The 21,955-nt window shown below is 44.1% G+C and overlaps 1 protein-coding gene across 2 annotated transcripts in view; it reads left to right on the top strand.

Annotated features, from left to right (window-relative positions):
* PIP4K2A (phosphatidylinositol-5-phosphate 4-kinase type 2 alpha) overlaps positions 1 to 21,955 on the top strand; it is a 200,431-nt gene that overhangs the window by 140,535 nt on the left and 37,941 nt on the right. For both annotated transcript variants that reach the window (XM_090047319.1, XM_090047318.1), the window contains 2 exons: positions 13,576 to 13,722; positions 18,497 to 18,535. In XM_090047319.1, coding sequence (XP_089903445.1) covers positions 13,576 to 13,722; positions 18,497 to 18,535 — 186 coding nt within the window. The remainder of the gene's footprint in view (positions 1 to 13,575; positions 13,723 to 18,496; positions 18,536 to 21,955) is intronic.

Here is a 21,955-nt window from a genome sequence, read left to right as displayed (position 1 = left end):
GTATTGGAATTGTTATATTAGTGTTCATACAGCATTCAAAATCCTACAAGCAAAGTCCAGACCAGACCAGTCTATTAGGCACCTGGTCCCAGGAAGGTGACTCAAAGAAATGGGTCCAGGGCAAAAGCTGGGGAAAACGGGGCACCTCCATGGGATGATTCAGAGCCTGAAAATGCCTGAAGATAAGCAGTAAGATATGCTATGCTTGGTTTTAAAATGCCTGCCTTTTTTTCTGGAGCTAGGCACTTGAATCAGAGCTGAACAGTAGGTACCCTGGTCCACTTGGAAGCCAGGCCGTCTAGTTTTATTTCAGAAGGAGGTATCTGTTTGGTGGAAGTGGTACCAACTCCACCTTCTGTGTAATAGCCTTTTGGCTAAAGTACTCAGTCCCCCAGGTCTGTTATTTACCAGCAATGATAGACCCTGTGTCACCTGAGAGGATTCAAGCCCAAGCATGTGCCCTAACCACTGGGTTATAGAAGAGCCTGAGTTGAGGCTACTAGGCCTGTGCAAAACCACCGTTTCGCTTTGACTTCCGTTTTACATTTTGACGGAACAGTGTTTTGTTTTGAGTTTTGTTTCATTTTGAAAGCACTGTTCCATTTTGTTTCGTTGAAGCTGTTTCGCTGTTTCAGTGCTGTTTTGACATTTTGCCCATAGGCTATAATAGGCAAGCACAAAACAGCCTATAACTTTGTTATTTCTGGCCTGATTGAAATGAAACTTGCAGAGATGGTAGCTCCTTCTGAGGCCATGAAGCCTGCCAAGTTTTAAGGAGATAGGTGCAGAGGTTTCTGGGAAACTGAACCTCAAGTTGTTGACAAGCAGGAGCTGGGAAGCAGGAGCAGCCTCCTGTCATCCAGCAGGCAGATCGGGGGGCCCACACCCCTGGGAGGAGTCCGGCACAGCCCCTGAAGGCCTCCTGGGGGTCTGGGAAAGTCCCCAGTCTACCTGCTGGATGACAGGAGGCTGCTGCTGTCTCAGCTAGCAGCAGCAGCCTCCTATCATCCGGCAGGCAGATCGAGGGCCCGACTCCCACCACCAGGCTCAGCTCCCAGCCCGATGGAACTCAGCTGAGTGCCAGGAAGCTGAGCTCCAGCAGAGCTTCATGGGGCTAGTGCAGCTGATCAGAGCGCAGCCCGGCAGCGGGAGGAGGGTAGAGCTGACGCTGCACTCTGATCAGCTCTGCCAGCCCCCAAGAGTGCAGCCTGGAGGTGGGGAGAGAGCCACAGCCTCCCACCACCCAGCTGCTTCAAAACTTGAAAAGTTTTGAGTGCCCTCATTTCGTTTTGAAGTCTCTGAATAAGAAAAGGCAGGCAAGGTTCTTTGGGTAAATGTGATATCTTTTATTAGACCGACTAAATAGTTGGAAAAAGGTTCTTTGCAAGCTTTCAGGCACAAACACCCTTCTTCAGGCAGTGGGGGTGCTGATATGAGTTCTCCAAGGTAGAAAAGAAGCTAAAAGTGTGACAAGAAGTCTGTGAAAATGCAAATAAGTGGAAGTTTGGAAGACAAAGGGTTAGGAAAACACATTCTACTAGGTAGGTGGGTTAGTACTTGAGAAACAATCGAAATTGTTAGCCCCATATAGCAGTCTTGATGGCTCTTAAATTAACATTTTAACGAGGTGTTAGTAAATGTTCCTTCTAAAGAGTAATGATCTGTGAGCGCACCCCTTTGGTCCTGCCTCCCCCTTTTAGCATGGCGCAGTCCAAGTAAGTGTCCCAGAGTAAGTGTCCAGGTGGGAGCAGGCAGGGTTTGGCCACCACCCTTCTCCATGCTAACTGCTGCCCAAAGCAGCACAGTGGAGTGCTGTGGCCCAGCCATGGGCTGGACACAATCAGTACAACTGCAAGGGAGGCACTGGGGCTGGCATGGGACACTTACCAAAGGTAAGCTCCTCACTCCTCATGCAGGGCAGTCCCCATCCCCGCCTCGCCTTGGGGAGCAGCCGCTGCCTGCCCTGCATGAGGAGTGAGGAGGTCACCTTCAGTAAGTGTTCCACACCAGCCCTGGTGCCTCCACCACACTCTGCGCCCAGCTCCTCTCCAGGCAGGTGCACAGCCTTAAAAAGTTTGTGCGCGGCAAGATTTTTACTTGTCTACAGCAGTACACATGCACGGCTTACAGGGAACACTGGTGTTAGTTACCCTCGCTATGCTGGCAGTGTTTTGACATGCAGTTGTTAAAGAACCTGCTGGGCTGGCAGGGGAGAAATAAACCTCCTCCCTGCCCTCTTTGCCATGCCAGGGCTGGCATCTGGCCACGCCCCTGCCCCTGCTCCAGCTAAAGACCAGAGAAGCGGGGCCAGCCCTGCTCTCTAGAGCAGGCAGCACGGCCCTGATCAGGACTTAAAGGCATGCTGGGATGCTGGGGAACAGTGATTTAACTTGAACCAGGAAGGGATTTGAACAGAAGTCTCAAACTGGTTTGATCCAAATCTGTTAAATCTGGTACTACATTCAACCAGGTTTGAAACTGGTTTATGTGCACTGAACGTATGTTCTATTACAGGTTTAAACCAATTTCTGATCACTTAAACCAGTTATGTGCAACTTCTGTCCCTACCCCGCATGTTGTATACTGAGATTGTAAACTTGTAGCAAGGACCATCTTTGTTCTGAATTTTACTGGACAGTGGAGTCCTGGCCTATGGTTTAGACCCCCAAGTCCTATCATAATCCAGACAATAAAGACTAACAAATAAAGATCATGCTGTTTTCCAAGGCAGTTGCTTGTAACAGCTTTTACATATGCCCATTAAACTTCATATATGATGAAATATTTTCTTTTGTCTTGCTTTTTTAAAATCCGCAGTTGTGTTGAACCAATTACAATACTGGTGAAGCAGTCCTAATTATTCAACTGATATTTTAAACTGAACTTTTTTATTGAGATGTGAAATCATTGGATCCCATTCAGTAGGTCATACACATTGTGTGGGGGCATATATGAAAATATTATAAGAACAACTACTACAGATGCTTGTAGCTACTTTCGAAAGCTAACTAGCATAGCCATTTAAACTCATGCAAATCAGTAAAACCTGGGCCTGCTACTAACCAGAGGCCACTTTGTCCTTGTTCTCTGTAGTGCCTCTGTAATTCCACTGATTTTTAAAGGGCCCTGCCATAGAGAAAGGAGGAGTGTGTAAGGGTGACAGAATCAGACGCTATATGGTTGCAAAAAAATCAGGGTTTTAATATTTAATAAAAGAAACTTCTCAAAATTATCTCGTCCTTTACTACGCTGAGAAGGAGGCTATTATAGATGCAAAAGCGTGATAACCACCCCCGCACTACATTGTTAAACTGACCATGCCCCTTTAAGACGATTTTTTTTAGAGTCCACTGCTTGTTATTGTAACATTTCAGAACATTAACACTGAACAAGCCAGGAAAAAAGCTGTTATTGGGGTGTGAATGTGCATGTTAACATCTCTGGTATAGCTTTCATTCTGAAAGGTCTTGCAGCCCTTTTCAGACCCTAGGTCCAATTCATGTGAACACTAAGGATTGGATTTTCCTTTACACTTAAGTAGACAAAAATGCTATTTATGCTTACAGGGTTTTGGAATAACAAAGACGTAGGCTCTAAAGCACGTGAATAACTTCTGCTCTCACAAATTGTCATTGAAATCAGTGAGACTACAGAGGTGCCTAATCATGTGCAGCATCATGTTTTCCCATTCCATGGCAAGGTGACAGGCAGATGACAGCCAGCTAGTACACTGCATATGTGTCATTTAATCTTTGCTGCTTGTGTGTCTTAAGCATTTCATGCAGCTTTGAAAGTAAAAGGGAATTTGACCATCCTATTCCATTTCACTATTCTCATCATTTGCAGAATGAGTTGACACTTGGGTTGCAAAAGCTTCAGGAGGAGAATCATTCTCTCGTTAAAATAAAAAGACCAAGTGATATTCATGTATGTAAACAGAAGCACCTTATATCAATTCCTCTGATTCTTGTGACAAAATACAAAAAGTTGTGGTTAATTTGCCACTCCAAGAGGTGTCCAAATAACAGCATATTATTCACTAGTGACCAGAACCTTCAAGTAGGGCCAAGAGTGCAGTGGTAGAAAATCATACCAGCGGCAAATTAAACTGTAGTGGTAAATTATCTTATAGGCAAGCTGACCAGAGTTTACTGTAGCTGAGGCCTACTGGAGTTTTGATTGTGTTACCTCCTTTTTACTTTTCCCTTGGCTTCTGCATTTGTTTGAGTAGGTTTCTGAAAGATTGTTTTAGCTCCCTCCCCTACCCCCCCCAACATTTATTTAAAGATTAAGGAAAAATATTTCTGCTAAAATTAGGCTTTGACTTAAACTTTGACCTTAAATTTCAGGCATCCTTTTTCATGTCTCTTACTTCATGGGCTGTGTTTGACACCCCTGATCTGGAGTCCAGTGATCCATTCCATTGTTCTTGGACAGCATGTGGTGTGTGGAGCCAGTGCATGTGTTGCATGCAGCATCAGTGCTGGATTATCCCTGTATGCTGGCTCCAGTTCACACAGATGGATTGAGACTGGCCCTGGAGCCAGTGTGCAAGGCTGGTCTGGCATGGGCACCTCTTGCAGCCCACACCCTGGATCCCCTATGCTGCTGCATGCAGCACCTGTGCCCCCAACTCCAGCCTCCACACCACATGCAGCAAAAGTCTTAGAGTGATGTCAATATGCTGCATGTAGGGGGCTAGAATGTGGCACATACTGCATGTGACTTTGTGCCAGTCCAGCCCTTCAGGCTGGCTCCAGTGCCTGGTCTTGATCCAGCCCACAGGCCATCATAGCAGCTGTCATCCAGTCCACAGAGCCAGATTTTGACATCCCTGTTTTAGATGATCAGATCATTTCACAGCATACATTTGGCAAATCCATATATAATAAGTTTTCTAACTTGACTAAGATGTAAGTGTCTGACAAACTTTTGGAAGTACAGTTATACTTGATAGAGCAGCTTCACATTGTATGTAGAAGCATTTCCACAATAGTAAAACATAGAGAGTTTCCATAAGCATAGTTCATAATCCCCTGACACCTGGTTCTGATGAATCACGAGCCATACTGGGTTATTCTTGAATGACACAGGAAAAAAAAGCCAGATCTTATGACAACTATCGACTATCCTTTGAAAAGACACAGCACAAGCTTAAATGTAATTTATTATTATTCTATAATTCTACAAATGGGCAATGGGATTTAGTAGTGTGAGAAGGCTGCTGAAGGTGCACTACTGGGCAGTTAAGAATGCAAGATTTTGTGGTCAAAAAAGAACAAGAAGGGAGCCTGAATGGCCCACTGAGGGATAACCGGGGTGCTCATCCCAGCTGCCAGAGTTATTTGTCTCTAATCAGTGACCCTCTAATATTACATGCATAGAACTTAAACAAGCCAGGAAACTAGAACCCAAGTTTTCTGTAACTGAAACCTGAGCAAGAGCCATATAAAATTTCTAATGGGCAGATATTCTAAGGTTATGCGACCACAAGTTACAAAATTACTCTGAATTATAGCCTCCTTTCTGGTATGAGCTTGCTACCCCTACTGACTACATATTCTCTTGCTTTCCCCAATAATTGTACTTAGAACTGGTACCTGCTGTACTGCCTGCTGTTTCTATGGCAACAGACCACCTATATTGAGTAGCATTATTATAGTGCAGTGGAGAGGGAGGGAGAATGCCTAGTCAGCACCAGCACAGGGGAGAGCGAGATGGGAAACTGGAGGTAGGTAGGTGAAGGAAATAAAGAAGCAAAATAAAAATGGAGACAATGACAATGTAGAAAGCAGAAGCAGGAAAGAGCAAAGAAAGAAGTGGGAAGAGATAAATAAAGTAAGAGAGATGGTCAAGCAAACCATGCCAAGAACACACAGGCTACACAATTTAGGAAGGGGGACAGTGAAACAGTGCTAGAGGTACAAGAGAGGATTCAAGCTAAACTAACAAAAAAAAAGGTGGAGGGAGGCATTTTCTAGTGACAACGAAAGGAACTTCAGCTGGAGAAAATCTAGTGGAATCAGGATTTTAACCTTCTGGGATGTCATTTTATCTGTTGTTCCACAAAATATTTTGAGGAGGAAAAGCCCTTAGACATGCTTTTATAAATCATAGAAGAGCTGGAAAGAGCACAATTATTTACCACTGCAATTACATTTAAGACCCATTCACAGCTTAACTACTAGAGTCCTACTGTAAAAAGAAGGAAGCCAGGAACTGCTGCTATTCCTAATGGAAAAAGAGGCAGAAAAAGGAGTATTTTGAGCCAAGGGGTACCCTAAAGCTGTGTTTATACAACATAAAGGAAGATTTTAGATAACAAACAAACATTTCCTACTCCTTTTACCTTTTAAGATGTGTTCAAGAAGCAATTATATGGACTCTGTCTAAAACTGTATTCTAATGCACAGCTGGCTAAATGGCCCGTAGCTGGTGATATATTGTTTCATTAGATGTAGTACAGTCTTTCTGCTGTGCATAAAAATCTATGGAAAATAATTGTCCAGTGCAATATGAAAAAAATGAATAATAGAAATATAAGAAATTTGATTTTATGCTCCTACAAATAAAGGCATGGAATTTGTAGCTAAGTAGTTAGCTAAGCAGTATAGCCAAGTTACTTGATGGAATTGTTTTTCATATTTTCTTTAAAAAATAACCTTTCTTATTAAAAGAGTGAAGCTTTTTTCTTTCACTGAAATTAAACAGTCCTACTAAGCTTGTACTGGCTTATTTTCTAGGCTCACTTTTACTGCAGCTCTCAATGGGGAAACTTCAGGAAAGCATTTCTAAAAAGCAACATGAGGTGACTAAATTGCTTCTTCATTTATATTAAGATGGACAAATTGAAAATCTGCCAAGCACAGTCACTAGTGAGTCCTGCTGGGCTCCGACCCAAACAAATGACTCATTTTGTCTCCTCTGAGATGCAGATATGAGGGATTGATAGTTTCACAGGTAGGAAGTTCCAGATCAACTTCATAGATTATGAATGCAAGTGGCATTCCTTCCTTTTTCCTTTGAGTCTTCTCATCAAGATAATTAAAGCTAAAATGGAAAACTTGGGGTTACGTTAGTATTATTTTGCTAAGTGGCAATGTTACAAATGTCCACAAGCAGCAGCAAGTAGGACTTCAAAAAGTTGCTCTCCTTTAAGAAGAAATACTCTGAAGTGGCCTTGCCACTTCCTCTTTAGTCAACTGGACATCAGTTCTTGCAATTTTCCTAGTGTCCGTTGACCTATACTAGATGGAGGTGAGATGACAAAGAATTCTTCTGGTAGAGTCATATTAAAACAAAGTAGTTAGTCTTAGCCCTACCGCCAGTTTTAGTCCTAGATATAAATAAGGCGTGAGAGTAATTTCATTCAGAAGCTGTTCCCCTTGTGAATTTCATGAAACAAAACTGTTTGCATCCTGCTATGTGTGATGTGATTTCCAGGGAGTGGGCCATACTTGTTTTAAAATTCCAGTGAATACTTTGCCAGTAGGCAGTGATAACACCATTGTTGTTTTATAAACAGTGATGCTGAGTCACAGACAGTTAATTGCAGATTTAGTATCAGAACTTGGTTTTCAAACTATGGCCCAACTACCATGAGAAATAGGAAGGTCCAGCGGCAAGTGTGCTGGCCTAAGAATTGGGATATTTAGATCTCATTCTTTCTGACTTTATATCTGTAAAATGATGACAGTAACCATATTTTCTTTCTGAAGTTATAGGGACTTTGAAAATATAAATAGATTACATTCCTTTTAAACCAGGCTTGTCCAACATGTGGCCATCCAAGCCATTTTCTGAGACCCAAGGTGCTGTGACAGGAAACAAAAGTAAACACTGTACTTTCTTTGGGGGGGCGTGATGTGATACTGCTTCCTGTGAGGTCTTTGAATATGAGCCCACTGGGTGATAAAAAGTTCATGATCCGGCCCCACATTTAAAAAGGTTGGACACCCCCGTTTTAAACAATGGAATGGTCTGAAATTCTACAACCCAAAAATTCTACTGCAAAAAGAATGTTTGGTTTTTTCAAACTGTGGAAAACAACTATCCCAGTAGAGAGAAAATATGTATAAAATGTTATATCGCAACTCCCAACCTGCTAGAGCACAAATATAACGTTTGCTTAAAATGTATTTTAGGACCACAAGGAGAAACAGAAGAAAATCATGGAAGTAGTTTTGGAAATAATGTGGGGTTACTTTTAAATTGGTTTAAAGTTTTCTATAACTTCAGTATTCATATTATTGATGTGATTCTGTGGTGCTGAGAGCGAATTTCATGTTTATATATAAGGGAGAGATTTCCTGGATTTCATAGACATTAGGGCTGGAAGGGACCTCGGAAGATCATCAAGTCCAACCCCCTTCCCCAGGGACAGGAAGCCAGCTGGGGTCATAGGATCCCAGCAAGATAAGCATCCAAATGTGTCTTGAAGACCTTCAAGGTAGGTGCTTGAACCACCTCTGGTAGCAAGCTATTCCAGACCTTGGGGGCTCAGACAGTAAAGAAGCTCTTCCTTATGTCCAGCCTGAAAAAGTCTTGGAGGAGTTTACAACCTTGTCATCCCTTGGGGCGCTGTAGTGAACAAACATTCCCCCAGATCCCGGTGAGCACCCCTTATAAACTTATAGGCAGCCACCAGATCACCCCTGAGCCTGTATTTTTCCAGGCTAAAGAGTCCCATAGCTCTCAGCCTCTCATCAGAAGGTCTGTTTTCCTGACCTCTGATCATGTGTGTGGCTCTTCTCTGGACTCTCTCAAGTTTCTCCACATCCTTTTTGAATTGTGGAGCCCAAAACTGGATGCAGTACTCCAGCTGCGGCCACACCAAGGCCGAGTACAACGGGAGAATGACATCCTGGGATTTGCTTGAGAAGGATGCAAGCCAGCATTTTGCTCACTTACTAGCAGCAGTATCATATTGAAGACTCATGTTCACCGTGTGGTCAATCATGACCCCCAAGTCCCTTTCGTCCATAGTGCTAGCCAGCGTAGCCTCCTCCCCAGTGGAGAGAGGTGTGAAGGCCATCCCGTCTCAGCAGCTCGCTGCCTCTCTCACCAAAGAGTGGTCTATGGTCATGGAAGCCAGAGCCTTTCCGATGACACTAGCGCTGCAGTCTTTGGTTCACTACCTCGATCCTCCTCTCCCTCCACAGCCTGTAGCCCAAAACTGAGAGGATCAAAGAAAACACCACCTGCACCCCCAACTCCTTAAGCCCCACTCCGAAATCCCTGTAGCATTTCATGACCCAGCTGGGATTGCTTCAAGCTGTGTCATTGGTGCTCACATGGATAAGGAGCACAGAGTAATGGTCAGTGGGCTGGAGGAGCTTGGGGATCCTCTCTGCGATACCTTGGATACGGGCTCCCAGGAAGCAGACTTCCCAGGCTAAGGGGTCAGGTGGCAGATTGCCCCCTCAGGATGGAGTCTCCCACGACAAACAGGTCACGTTTTGTCTTAAGGAGAGCAGGGGCAGTAGCTACAGTTGAGCCTGTGTTGCCTGCAGGAGCTGGCAGCTTGGCAGGCTCTGCTGGGACTGCAAGAGGTTCATACCTGTTGCAAAGCTCCAGCCAGGCGGGGACCTTGGTGCGGCGGGCCTTGGGGCCCTTGAACACCTTGGTCCATCCCCTTGGCTGGACAGAGTGGGAGGTCCCCAAGTCCTCTCTAGTCCTGGAAGGAGACCTTGGTCTGCCCTCCACCTCTAGGGAAGAAGGGCCTGGCAGTAGGAGTCTGTCTCCTGCTCACCATCCCTGATGGCACACAGTCTTTGGACTGTGGCCTGGAGCTCCTCCAGCTGGAGTGTCAGAGACCCCAAAAGGAAGCAGACCTCACAAAGGGAGGTGGCCACGCTCCCAGGCCCCAGAGCCTGAAACAGTGACAGGCAGCCCCTGCAGCCAGGAGCTAGAGGCTCTGTCTGTGTGGAGCCCAGAACCGTGGGCTCAGTCTGGGTGGAGGCCTCTGAGGCGCCAGAGGGGGAGGCCGGAGACCCTGAGGGTTGCGACGGGTGCCCATCCACATGATGCATCTAGGAGGCCGGCTGCTTCCTTCCCTAGGGAACAAAGGCAGGGCCTCGGGCTTCCCACTGGCTCTCCTGGGCAAACTCCACACTAACTCACACATCAGGCAGACAAGCATGCCTGTTTGCGAGGCTCTGGTCACGTGGCTCCCTAATCCCCTCTCACCATGGGCCCAGCTTACCTCCGGCTGTGCTGGGTGTCGGCAGGGTGCTCTGCGGCTGCTGGGGGGGAGCTTCGGGGAGCGGGGTGCAGCAGGCTTGCACCCACACGTCTCTCACTGCCCCCGGAGCCTGACCAGGTTTTTTTTTGCTTTGGCAGGCTTTTTTAAACTGCGTGCATGTGCAGTGGGCCCGCCACCAGAGCCACACTGATCCCAGGTTAGGGGAGACCCTACCCAGGATTTAGGGGACCCTGCCCCACAAGAGAGGGACTGGTAGATACCCTCTCCCCATCACCTACTCTGTCTGTGGGGCTGGGCCAACCCTGACTGGGTTGTGGCTAAATTGAGTAATATACCCTAAAATAAAGTAATAATGAGTCTATAATAAGTAACTTATTCTTTGTAACTGCTAAAATGGCTGCTGAATGTTAAAATATTCTCCTTAAAGATCAGTGCTCATACAATATTTCATGATGCCATCACCCTTTTCAGCCTTCGCTTTCGGCCTGTGGTTTTGTTCCTATTCATAATTTGTCTAACTCGTGGTCAGTAGGTTCAAGCCTTCCTGTTCACCTACTTTAGTTCTTGCTGGACTAGATTGTTTTCAGTATTGTATTGTTTTGAACCTTTTTTTCCCAACAAGTAATATCAGACTTTTCATAAATTTCATAGACATTAGGGCTGGAAGGGACCTCGGGAGATCGAGTCCAGCCCCCTGCCCAAAGGGCAGGAAGTCAGCTGGGGTCATAGGATCCCAGCAAGATAAGCATCCAATTTACTCCTGAAGGTGTTCAATGTAGGTGCTTGAACCACCTCCGCTGGCAGACTGTTCCAGACCTTGAGGGCTCGGACAGTAAAGAAATTCTTCCTTATGTCCAGCCTGAAACGGTCTTGCAGGAGTTTGTGACCGTTCGACCTCGTCATCCCTTGGGGCGCTCTGGTGAACAAACGTTCCCCCAGATCCTGGTGGTCACCCCTGATAAACTTATAGGTGGCCATCAGATCACCCCTGAGCCTACGCTTTTCCAGGCTAAAGAGTCCCATGGCTCTCAGCCTGTCATCGTAAGATCTGTTTTCCTGACCTCTGATCATGCGCGTGGCTCTCCTCTGGACTCTCTCAAGCTTCTCCACATCCTTTTTGAATTGTGGAGCCCAAAACTGGACACAGTACTCCAGCTGTGGCCTCACCAAGGCCGAGTACAAGGGGAGAATGACGTCCCGGGATTTGCTCGAGAAGCATCTATGGATGCAAGCCAGCGTTTTGGTCGCTTTACTAGCCGCAGCATCGCATTGCAGGCTCATGTTCATCTTGTGGTCAATGATGACCCCCAAGTCTCTTTCTTCTGTAGTGCTATCCAACGTAGCACTGCCGAGCCTATAAGGATGCTGCAGGTTTTTCCTCCCAAGGTAAAGAGAATTTGGTTGCATGTACATAAATACCAGTATCAGGTTTGAGTGTCCTGAGGCCAAAGAGGGCCTAGCACCTAGGTTTGCCATATCTTGAGCAAGTCCTCTTACCATCTTCATCTTTTATGGAGCTGCAAGCTTCCTTTTTCGACATCAGTTGTTAGACATGCTCTGCCCTGGCTTAAGTTATGAGGGGCTTAGGTAGTTTAGTCATTTCTGAGCACCAATTTGGACTTCAGGGGGTTTAAAGAAGAGCTAGACATGTTGGGTTGGCCAACCTGGATTGCTTTTAAGCATGCTTGGTAGCCAGGTTTTGGATGCCTAAGGATAATTTTCAGGCCAAAGTGTCTTGTGGTTGTTGAATAGGGTCATTTTTTACTCCTTTTTGTGATTGAGGCACCTACATTCCTCCTGGGTTGTTCAGGCAGATGTGGCCCTTGGTCTCAAATCTCTCCTGCATTTTATAAGACAGTGTTCTGACAGCCACAGTTATGTTCAGGGATCCTGCTTTTCTCTGTTTAAAAATTCGAAATACTTACGTATTTTGATGTTTGATTTTGGGTGTTTTTTATCATGCAAAATCAGAGCTCCTCTTGCCCTCTTCACTTACCAGGAGGTAGCTTTCCCCCTGCTGCTTTGTGGCACTGAGCAACCCTGATATGCCAGTGCTCTGCCCCTGCCGTTGCTCCTCACTCCCAAGCCCCTCACTGCTCTCCCCTCCCCCCAGCCCCAAGCACCTCCTTGCAGGCTGGAAGGCTGCCAGCCTGCAAGGGAAAACCTGTGATTTCCCATGGGTTTCTCATTTAAAGAGGAAAATCTGCATTTTTCTCCTTCAAATGAGAAAATGCATGTTTTTCTGTAGCAAACAGAAAACCTGGATCCCTGGTTATGTTGAATGCAAAAAAAGACAGAAGGTTCAGCATTTCCCAGAGGCTGCTTAATAGTTCTGCATTCAGTAGAAGCTGTGGGTAACTTCTTCGGTCTCCTGTCCAGTAGGTTTTGATTTTTCTTCCCTCCCTGCCCAACCCTGAATTCCAACATCAAAAGTTGGACTAAAAGTAAAAAGATGGGGAGAGAAATGTTGTGATTTCTTCTACATTGTTTCAGTTTGTGGCGCTTAATTCTTCTTTCACATCCATTTTCCAGACAATGTGAGGTAGCTTTTCAAATTTAACTTTTAGTTTAGTTTTCATTGTAATTACACACCTTTATGCTCAAAACAAACTTTTCATCCTTTCTCTAATTACTTTCCCCCACCCCAATAAATTCAGTGCTTTTTCATGCTTACTTTTCTAGCACTTCCTACAAGACTCTCAACTACTCAGAGGCAGATGATATTAGAACCGTGATGGATAGTGTTTCTATGCAAGTGATGGTCTCTTCAAGGGTAGTATGTGATGAATGAGGGGACAGGTCCTGAGGAAGCAAAAAGGTTTTTAATTTTTTTTTAAATGAGCATTTTACACAACTCCCCACCTGGTAGTAGACTTGGTAATCCAGAAGTGGGAATTGTCTGTCAACTTTTTGATCTTTTGTTTTGATGGCACTAATCTCTACAAAACTAGACAAGTATTGGAGAAACTTTTTCTAAGCCTCTTCGCTAAAAAGCTCATAAATTAAAGCACATTGCAGTACTTTGGAGCACAAAATAAAATAGAGTGGAATTTGAAAGGCCTTTTCCCTTGTGTGAAAATCAGGCTGTCTGGCATGCTTTGTGCTTGGAAAATGAAGAGAATGGTCATGTAACGTAATGTAAATGTCAGTATAAAAGGATTTTTTTTACTTTTACCTACAAGTAAAATAGGCAAACCATTCAGAACAATGACAGTGCTTTTTATTTGGATACCAGATGGACACTTTGATTTTTCAGTTGTTTGTATATCCACACGCATGGTGCTCATGTCCTGTATGCAAGTATCTCTGTATCTGTGTATGATTTTTAAAACAATAATAATTTTTGTTTATTTTTTGTGTCCCCCCCACAGTTTATTGTGGAGTGTCATGGGAATACACTTCTTCCCCAGTTTTTGGGCATGTACAGGCTTACTGTTGATGGAGTTGAGGTATATATGATTGTTACAAGAAATGTGTTCAGCCATCGTTTATCTGTTTATAGAAAGTATGATTTAAAGGTAAGAAATTTTTTTGAATATAAATAACTGTTAAAGTAGCTGAAAGTCATTAATGGAATTATTAAAGCTGGTTGGTTTTTGATGTATTTTGCTTTTGATGTTGGTTGCTGGAAAATCTAACCACTTTATTAAATTAATATTATTGCTCAAAAGTTACGTGGGTTACTTCTAAAAGAAAAAGAAAAAAAAGCTTTGTGGTTAGTTGCACTATAAAAAAAAAAAAAGAAGTTCATGCAATGCCATTTTAGCTGTATTGTGCATGTTTTAAAGAAGTGGTTTAGAAGAGTGTTTGCTAAATATAACTAAGTCTAATGGTTGAAGCTAAAACTATGAGGAAAAATATGGTGATGCAAACCTCCTGACTGCTGCGTGTCCTTGATCAACAGTGTGTTGGTGCCACAGCTTACTTTTCAGAGCTCTTTTTTTCAAGGGGTAATAGTACCCCTTTAGTGGTATAGACTAGAAATGTGCAGCACTCATTTGGCTTTTACAGTGGTATTTCATTCAGGTACACATTATAACTGAATGTTACAGTAGATGTTGCTTGTACTACATCAAGCATGTTTTATCTTGGTTCCAAAATATGTTTTCCCAGCTCTCTTGTTTTGGGGCATCTTATTCTAACCTCATCCCCAAAACCTTCCCTTCTTTCTACACATTTTAGTAAATCTAATTTCCACATATTTTACTATGCAAGTGTGTCTACAACTTCACTCCAAAATTTAGTTCTGCCCCATCAATTGGTGCTAAATCACAACTAAAAAAAAAGTTTCTTGCATGTTAAACTAATGCAGATTTCTTAGAGCTGACTGTGGTATGGTCAAGAACTGGCTTATCAGTGTCTAGCTTTGTTGGAACAGAGTTGGGGAGAAGGGGGAAGAGGAAGGAAATATTGTATGGCAGAGGAATACTTACTTTTTCTCTCTGATAGGGATACCTACACCTTGCCCTTAGTATACCTCTGGTAAACTAAATTATATGAGCAGTACCTTGATTTATAGAATCAAGTTAACTATGAACAGGCACATTTTGGTGATCTTCCAGATGGGTGACAAAGAATCAGTGAACCATCCCTTGGTTAAAGTGGTGAGAGGTGAATTACAAAATATTTTGGGAAGTTCAATTTGGATGCATATCTAAAAGTCCAGATACTTAAACAGTGACTTCTGATATGTTCAGAAAAAGGTGTCATGATTACCAATATTTCTTGACCTGTTTGGAATTATTCAAGTAAATACTCTCCTTGTGTTGTATTCCTGTTAGATTAAATGAGTCTGTTTAAGTATGGTAATTACCATGCTCCAGCAGTCTCCTACATCTTGTGTTTCAGCATCCCTGCACTTAAAAATGGTTTCAGGGGTGCTTGAAATAAAGCTTTTTGAACGAGCTTTAGTTCAAGTGCCCTCACCACCATTTTTAAGTATGGGGACGCTCAAACATAAGATGCTGCTCCCCTGGAGCCCGTGTACAAGTGCCCTCAGGTGCTACCCTGTAGGCCTGTACAACGCTTCAGTCACCGATTCAATTCAGAGGAGATTTGGCCCGATTTTGCAGCCGAATCTCTGAATCTGAATCGAATCAGGAGACACATTAAAAGGTCCAATTGAATCCAAAGCCTCCAAATTGATTTGGAGCGATTTGGACATCTGGATCAGCTGGGGAGAGGCAGGCACAGCCAGGTGGTTACAGGTGCTCCTGCAGCTCCTCCGGCAGTGCCTCCCTCTCCCCAGGCAGGGGGAGCCATGGGAGAAGGCCCCATGACTGCCCTGCCCAGCCAGCCCCAGCCTAATCTCAGCACTTAAAAAAAGGAAAAAAAGAAAAAAAAAAAAGAAAAGGAAAAAAAGTCCTACGCTCACTGAATGTATCAGGGGCTGTGGGGGCTCTGGAGCCTCCTGGCAGAGTCCCCCCACACAGCCCCCAGTCCGCAATCAGTGCACTGCACCTGCACCATGGGGCAGCTGTCACGCAGGTGCCAAGCAGGGGGGGCAATCCCTGCTGCCTCCCATTGCCCTGTGCTGCATGGGGAGGGCTCTGCCACAAGTGCCCAGAGGCCCTGATCGCTGCTGTCAGAGCCAGCGAGTGCAGGGTGTGGGTTTTTTTGGGCCAGGATGCTGGGGGTGGGGCTCAGGGCGGGGTGGAAATTGGAGAGCAGGGGCTGTGCAGAAAGGTTTTGCCATGTGGCCCCAGAGCTCCCACAGCTGCAACTGCTGCCAGTGAGTGTGGGGGATTTTTTTGGGGGGGGGAGCTTGGTGGTTTTTTTTATTCCCAGACTGTGGGGGCGGCATGGGGGGCCTCTGTCAGGAGGCCCCAGAGCTGCCCACAGCCCCTGCTACAGCCAGGGAGTGCGAGGCATTTTTTGTTTTTTTTGTTTTTTGTTTTTTAAGTGCTGCGACTAGGCTGGGGCCAGGTGGGGGATGCAACCGGGCAGGACAACCTTGAGGGTTTGTTCCATGGCTTCCCCAATCCAGGGAGAGGCAGGCAGAGCTGTGGAAAATCTGCAGCAGCCCAGCTGTTCCTGCCTCTCCCTGGCCGATCCGAATTTCCAAATCAGCGCCGAATCTCCAATTCTGATTCAGCCAAATCAAATGGGGACAGTGATTTGAATCACTGAATCGAATCACTGTCCTCCAAATCGGCTGAATCCGAATCTGAATCAAATACTTCCCTATTCGCACAGGTCTGCTACCCTGCCCTGTTGTCTTCCTAATTTCAGACAAAGGTTGGAAGTACAGAGGCACTGAAGTTTAGAGCCAGTTCTTATTTTATTTGAGATGGTTGGTTTGCTCATCCATAGCTATGAACTTCCGCCACATCTGCCTTTTGGGTTTTGGTCAAACCATTACGCCAAGTGCCTCCTACTCTTTTGTCTAAAATTAGACAGAAGCTGGATGAATTGTTAATTTAACACTCATTTATGTAGAGGAGCAGAAAAATTGGCTTGCACTCAGCATGCAGCATAATCAGACCTGTTCCAACATAGCCATAATTTCCTGACCTTTAGGGCATGCAGCAAGGCACATTTTAGGAGAGCTGCTATAGATGCATGTTTCTAGAGTAAAATGGGAAGTTGGGTTTGTTTTTTGAGCTGCTTAGTTACTTAGTGTTGCATGTTTGGGATTGTTGTTTTCTTTCTGATTTATTCCATTTTACGTGTTCTTTTGAAATGCAGAGTACTGAGTAAGCAGCTCATTTATATATGTGTTATCTTTAACTTGTAGTAGTGCCTTAGGGCTCTAGGCCCATTTTGTAGTTGGCACTGTATAAATACCAATTATGTATTGGACCTGGGCCAATACCAAATTATTTTCAGGATGAACTTTAATCAAACAAGTTGATAGTGGCAATGTTACACGTTCTGCAAAGTCTGTGGGAACCACATCCACTGTAGTAGGTGAAAATTTAAGACATCAACTTAGAATTTATCTTTTTCTTTCTTTTTGTATTTGTTGGTGCAAGAAACATCTAAGGTAACTGCTATAGTTCAAATATCAGAAACAGTGAAGTACTTGAAGTACTGAGCAGTGCCCTAGCTGTACACTGACTGAAGTCAATGGGAGTCTTACCATTGATTTCAATTGGAGAAGAGGTAGACAACACTGAGTACTTTTGAAAGACTGTTGCTAGAATTTTGGTCTGCATTTTTTAAGCTTGATTTCTTTGTGCATTTGGCAGCACTCTACATAGACACAAAAGCTGGCAGGAGGGCGAAGGGCTGGGGTAAGGGCAGTGGCTAAGACCTACTTCTCATTCACATTGTTGACTCCCCTCCCCCACACCACCTCTTTTTTTTTTTTTTTTTACATGAAAGGGAGTATTGTGTGTGATGTATCTATCACAAAAAATATGGTTAATTAATTACATTAAAAACTTGTATTCACGAGGCTGTTGGGTAGTTTATGATAGTGAAGCACAATCCCTGCCCAGTAAAGCAGCCATAACAATGCTAATGGCTACTGTTCTTATATCTGTTCCCTCTGTTCAGCCTCCCAGACATCGCTACAGATCAACCAAAAACTGACGTTTTGGGTACTGGAAAACACTGCTTTCCCTTCTCACGGTCCCTAGCATTAGTGTATTCCTCGGCATTTCTAGACACTCTATGCACAATGCAACAAATGGATAGCCAGTGCCATACAGATGTTGTTGTGGACCTTTGTGTGCATGTTGTAGATACCCTGCTATGTCTTCACCAAAAAATGCAGTACCATGTAAGACAACATACCCAACTCAAACTCTAAACAAGCTAGCATAGATACTGGAAATAGTATAGTCATGCAAGTGTGGTGCTCTGCTCATGCTTCTGATACAAGAGTTCAGGCATCTCTGTATGGCACAGTATTCTGGCACTTGGGTAATACATCCTTTCCAGCAGTACCTACTATGTGAGGTCCATCCTGAACACTTAAGGACTGTTTGTGCTCTGAGCTGTTTAGTATCTGGAGAACATGCACATCTTCATTTGTCTCTTGCAGGCTAGTTAGAATGTACTACCATGTTTAACTAGTTTGAACATGAACCATTTTAAAACACCATTCAAACCAACTCTGTCAGCAAACATAGCGTCTTCTCCACTGTGGGCAAAGCTGAAAATTAAAATGCCGTTGCTCCCAGAGGTTACCTTCCCCTGCCCCCCCACCCCTCTGCCCAGCTTTAGATTGCAGAAGGATACTGTTTTGCCAACCCTACCCAACCCTGTACCTACTTCTGGCCTCTTATTGTTTTACATGTATATCCTGTTACATGTACATGTTTAGATCCGTTCTTTCTATTCCAGGGCTCTACTGTGGCTAGAGAAGCCAGTGACAAAGAAAAGGTATGGTGCAGTTACACTTATTCATTTACCTAGCTGTTAGCTCGTCCTAGGATAAGCATGACTAGTGCAGTTCTGTCCCTTCTGTGCTTTTTCCTTCTTGGATGTTCTGGTAGTCTTCCCTCTCCACTCTTTTTATACTCTTCTCCATATGTGCAGCCCTGGTAATATTGTTCTGTAGTGTGATTAAATGTCAGAGGTAAGTGTGCCAATCCTCCTTTTTCTGTCCCCTTCCTTTTACATTTTTCCTCTCCTCTACCCAACTCCCTTCATTTCTTCCCTATGAAAAGCTCATTGCAAGAGACTTCAGAAAGTTGTTGGGTTTTTTTCTTCTACTCTCTCCTTGCACTTTTCTTGCCCCTTTGCTGCGCTGTCAATTTATGGTTAATAAATTTTGCTTGGTGGCGCAACATTGCATTCTTTCTAGCATAACTAATATTGAGTCAGATTTTGAATTGTGAATGCCTTAGTGGCACAGATAACATCCATGTATATGTGAAAACTGGATAATAGATATAGCAATCCTGATGCCATACTTGTATGCATATGCAAGAAGGCCATTACACATGGGGCAGGTTCCCACTCAACATCTGTAGATATAGCCTTGGCATTTACTATTGAAAATGTTGTTCTAAATTGGTTCCTATCTCCTCATACCCCTTTTAGGTATTTCAATCTTAGGTTTGGTTTGTTTTGTTTTGTAAATGAAATCCTTTGGTTCTTTTTAAAAAGGTTTTTTAAAAAATTAAACTTTTTTTTTTTTTACTTAAAACATTCTTTAATTCACATGTTGATCTAGCTGCACATCTACAGTCAAATGCCATGAGTGGATCAGAGCTACTGATGTGGTTTGTTATAGCTGAGGGATGTTAAAAGATACAGTCTGTGGGCCGGATCTGGCCCACACAACCCTATCATCCTGCCTGCATGCTGTCTGTGAGTCTCGGACCAGTAGCTCTGCATGCAGCATGAACCAGCCTGACTTAATATGCTACATGTGGGGCATGGGCTGCACAAGGCATGGGAGTTGGAGCTGGCACATGTACTGTATGCAGTGCTTTGGGGTAGTTTGTGTGCTGTGCCTATTCAGGACCAGCTTTGCACAGTGGATCAGAGCTGGTCCAGATGGGGCCCACAGACCAGCACATAGGGCCAGTTTGGCATGGGTACCACATGCAGCACACACTCCATGCTAGCCTCCATGTCATGTGGAGCATAAGCCCTAGACCAGGCCCACATGCCTCACATTTGTCAGTGGGAAGCAGGGCACGCACTGCATGTGGCACTGATACCAAACTACCCAACATGCCAGATCCACCACATGGGACTGGTCGCTGTGCCCAGTCCGACCCACAGATTAGCCCCACACCCTTCATCTGGCCCACAGGGCTAGATAAGTTTGACAGCCTTGCTATAGGTAAATTCATTTCACTCTACTATGAGACTAATTAAACTGGTGTCTAATTATTTATCTGTCAAAGATTAACTGTCTCTTCTGCATGTTCAAACTTATGCTTAGAGAAGTTCCTTCTGAATTATGCTGTTGTAGGACTGCCAAGCAGTGTGGGTTTAATAGTCTTGCTTTGCTTCATCTTAGTATTCACTAGTATTTTATTTTTAGGTATAGTGCCCTCTATATCCCTTTGAGTGTGCCTGCATAAGTTACAATAATGGCCCTGATGAGTTGGTGGCAGACATAGTTAACTGGCAGCAACTAAGGCAGCTGTTTCTTGTGACTAATGGATTTTTTCTGCTTTAGACCTATGAGAAACACTTCGCTGTTGTTTTTCTCTCCCCCCCACCCCCAGTGAAATATTTGGACAGTTCAAATGCATGTGCCTTCCCACCCCTCCCAAGTATCAACCACTTACACCTCCCAAATTTAGATATCAGGAATCATAGCACCTCCAGTTTCCATTACCTCTTCTCTGCTACGTGAGGTTTCTCCATACCACAGTTTGAACTGCCCTTATTCTGGTAGTCTATAGTTGTAGCACAATTACAGGTCTGTTCCAGGCTGAGGGATTATTTAGAAACAGTGGAGGGTTAACAGGTAGAACAGCCTGAAGAGTACTGAAATATATTACTCTAAATGGTGGGGACAACATGTTACATCATAATCTGTATTGTTAATTTGAAATCAATCAATATTAAAGATATTCAGATTAGAGTCTAATTCAGAGTGTAGGGAGTCTCAGGAATACTGCTTGATCATCATATATGTGGTGCAGAATGTGATATATTGTGTTGGTATAAGTACAGTTAATATGCTAAGAATGGGACTCCAATTCTGAATATCAGTCGAAACCTGCTCACCCAGAAGTCTGTTATAACTCATATTGACTTTAATAGGATCAGAGTTAAACCAGTGATGAATGCTTTTTGAAATTACCACTCATAAACACTAATTTAATCTAGGATGAAATCCTAGCATCTTTGAAATCGGTGACAAAAATCCTATTGACTTCAGTAGCCCCAAGCTTTTTCATTTTTTAATTTTGAACGTAATTTTCTTTCTGAATTGCAATCTGAAAAATGTTAAACGGATAATCAACTGGTAATCTGTAAAGGGCTGAAGTGGCATTTTTTTTTTTTAAATCACAATTGTTTGTTTTTTTGGTGGGTTTCTTTTAGATCCAAGCAAACCTAGTGCTGCCAACTCAATGCTTTTAAGTAGCAGTTGCTCACAGCAAATATTTGTCATCAGGTCCTGATACCAAATATTATGAAGTTACAGATATTTTTTTAAAATATGTACTACAAGTCAAGCAGAATGCAGGCTTTACAGAAGGAACAGTCTTTTCATAGACATCAGGGCTGGAAGGGACCTCGAGAGATCATGGAGTCCAGCCCCCTGCCCAAAGGGCAGGAAGTCAGCTGGGGTCATAGGATCCCAGCAAGATAAGCATCCAATTTACTCATGAAGGTGTTCAATGTAGGTCCTTGAACCACCTCCGCTGGCAGACTGTTCCAGACCTTCAGGGCTCGGACAGTAAAGAAATTCTTCCTTATGTCCAGCCTGAAACGGTCTTGCAGGAGTTTGTGACCGTTCGACCTCGTCATCCCTTGGGGCGCTCTGGTGGTCACCCCTGATAAACTTATAGGTGGCCATCAGATCACCCCTGAGCCTGCGCTTTTCCAGGCTAAAGAGTCCCATGGCTCTCAGCCTATCATCGTAAGATCTGTTTTCCTGACCTCTGATCATGCACGTGGCTCTCCTCTGGACTCTCTCAAGCTTCTCCACATCCTTTTTGAATTGTGGAGCCCAAAACTGGACGCAGTACTCCAGCTGCGGCCTCACCAAGGCCGAGTACAAGGGGAGAATGACGTCCCGGGATTTTCTCGAGAAGCATCTATGGATGCAAGCCAGCATTTTGGTCGCTTTATTAGCCGCAGCATCGCATTGCAGGCTCATGTTCATCT

This window comes from Crocodylus siamensis, chromosome 5 (assembly GCF_052110815.1).
Source record: "Crocodylus siamensis isolate JL-2025a chromosome 5, ASM5211081v1, whole genome shotgun sequence".
Lineage (NCBI taxonomy): Eukaryota > Metazoa > Chordata > Crocodylia > Crocodylidae > Crocodylus > Crocodylus siamensis.
This window is presented reverse-complemented; position numbering and strand designations above follow the sequence as displayed.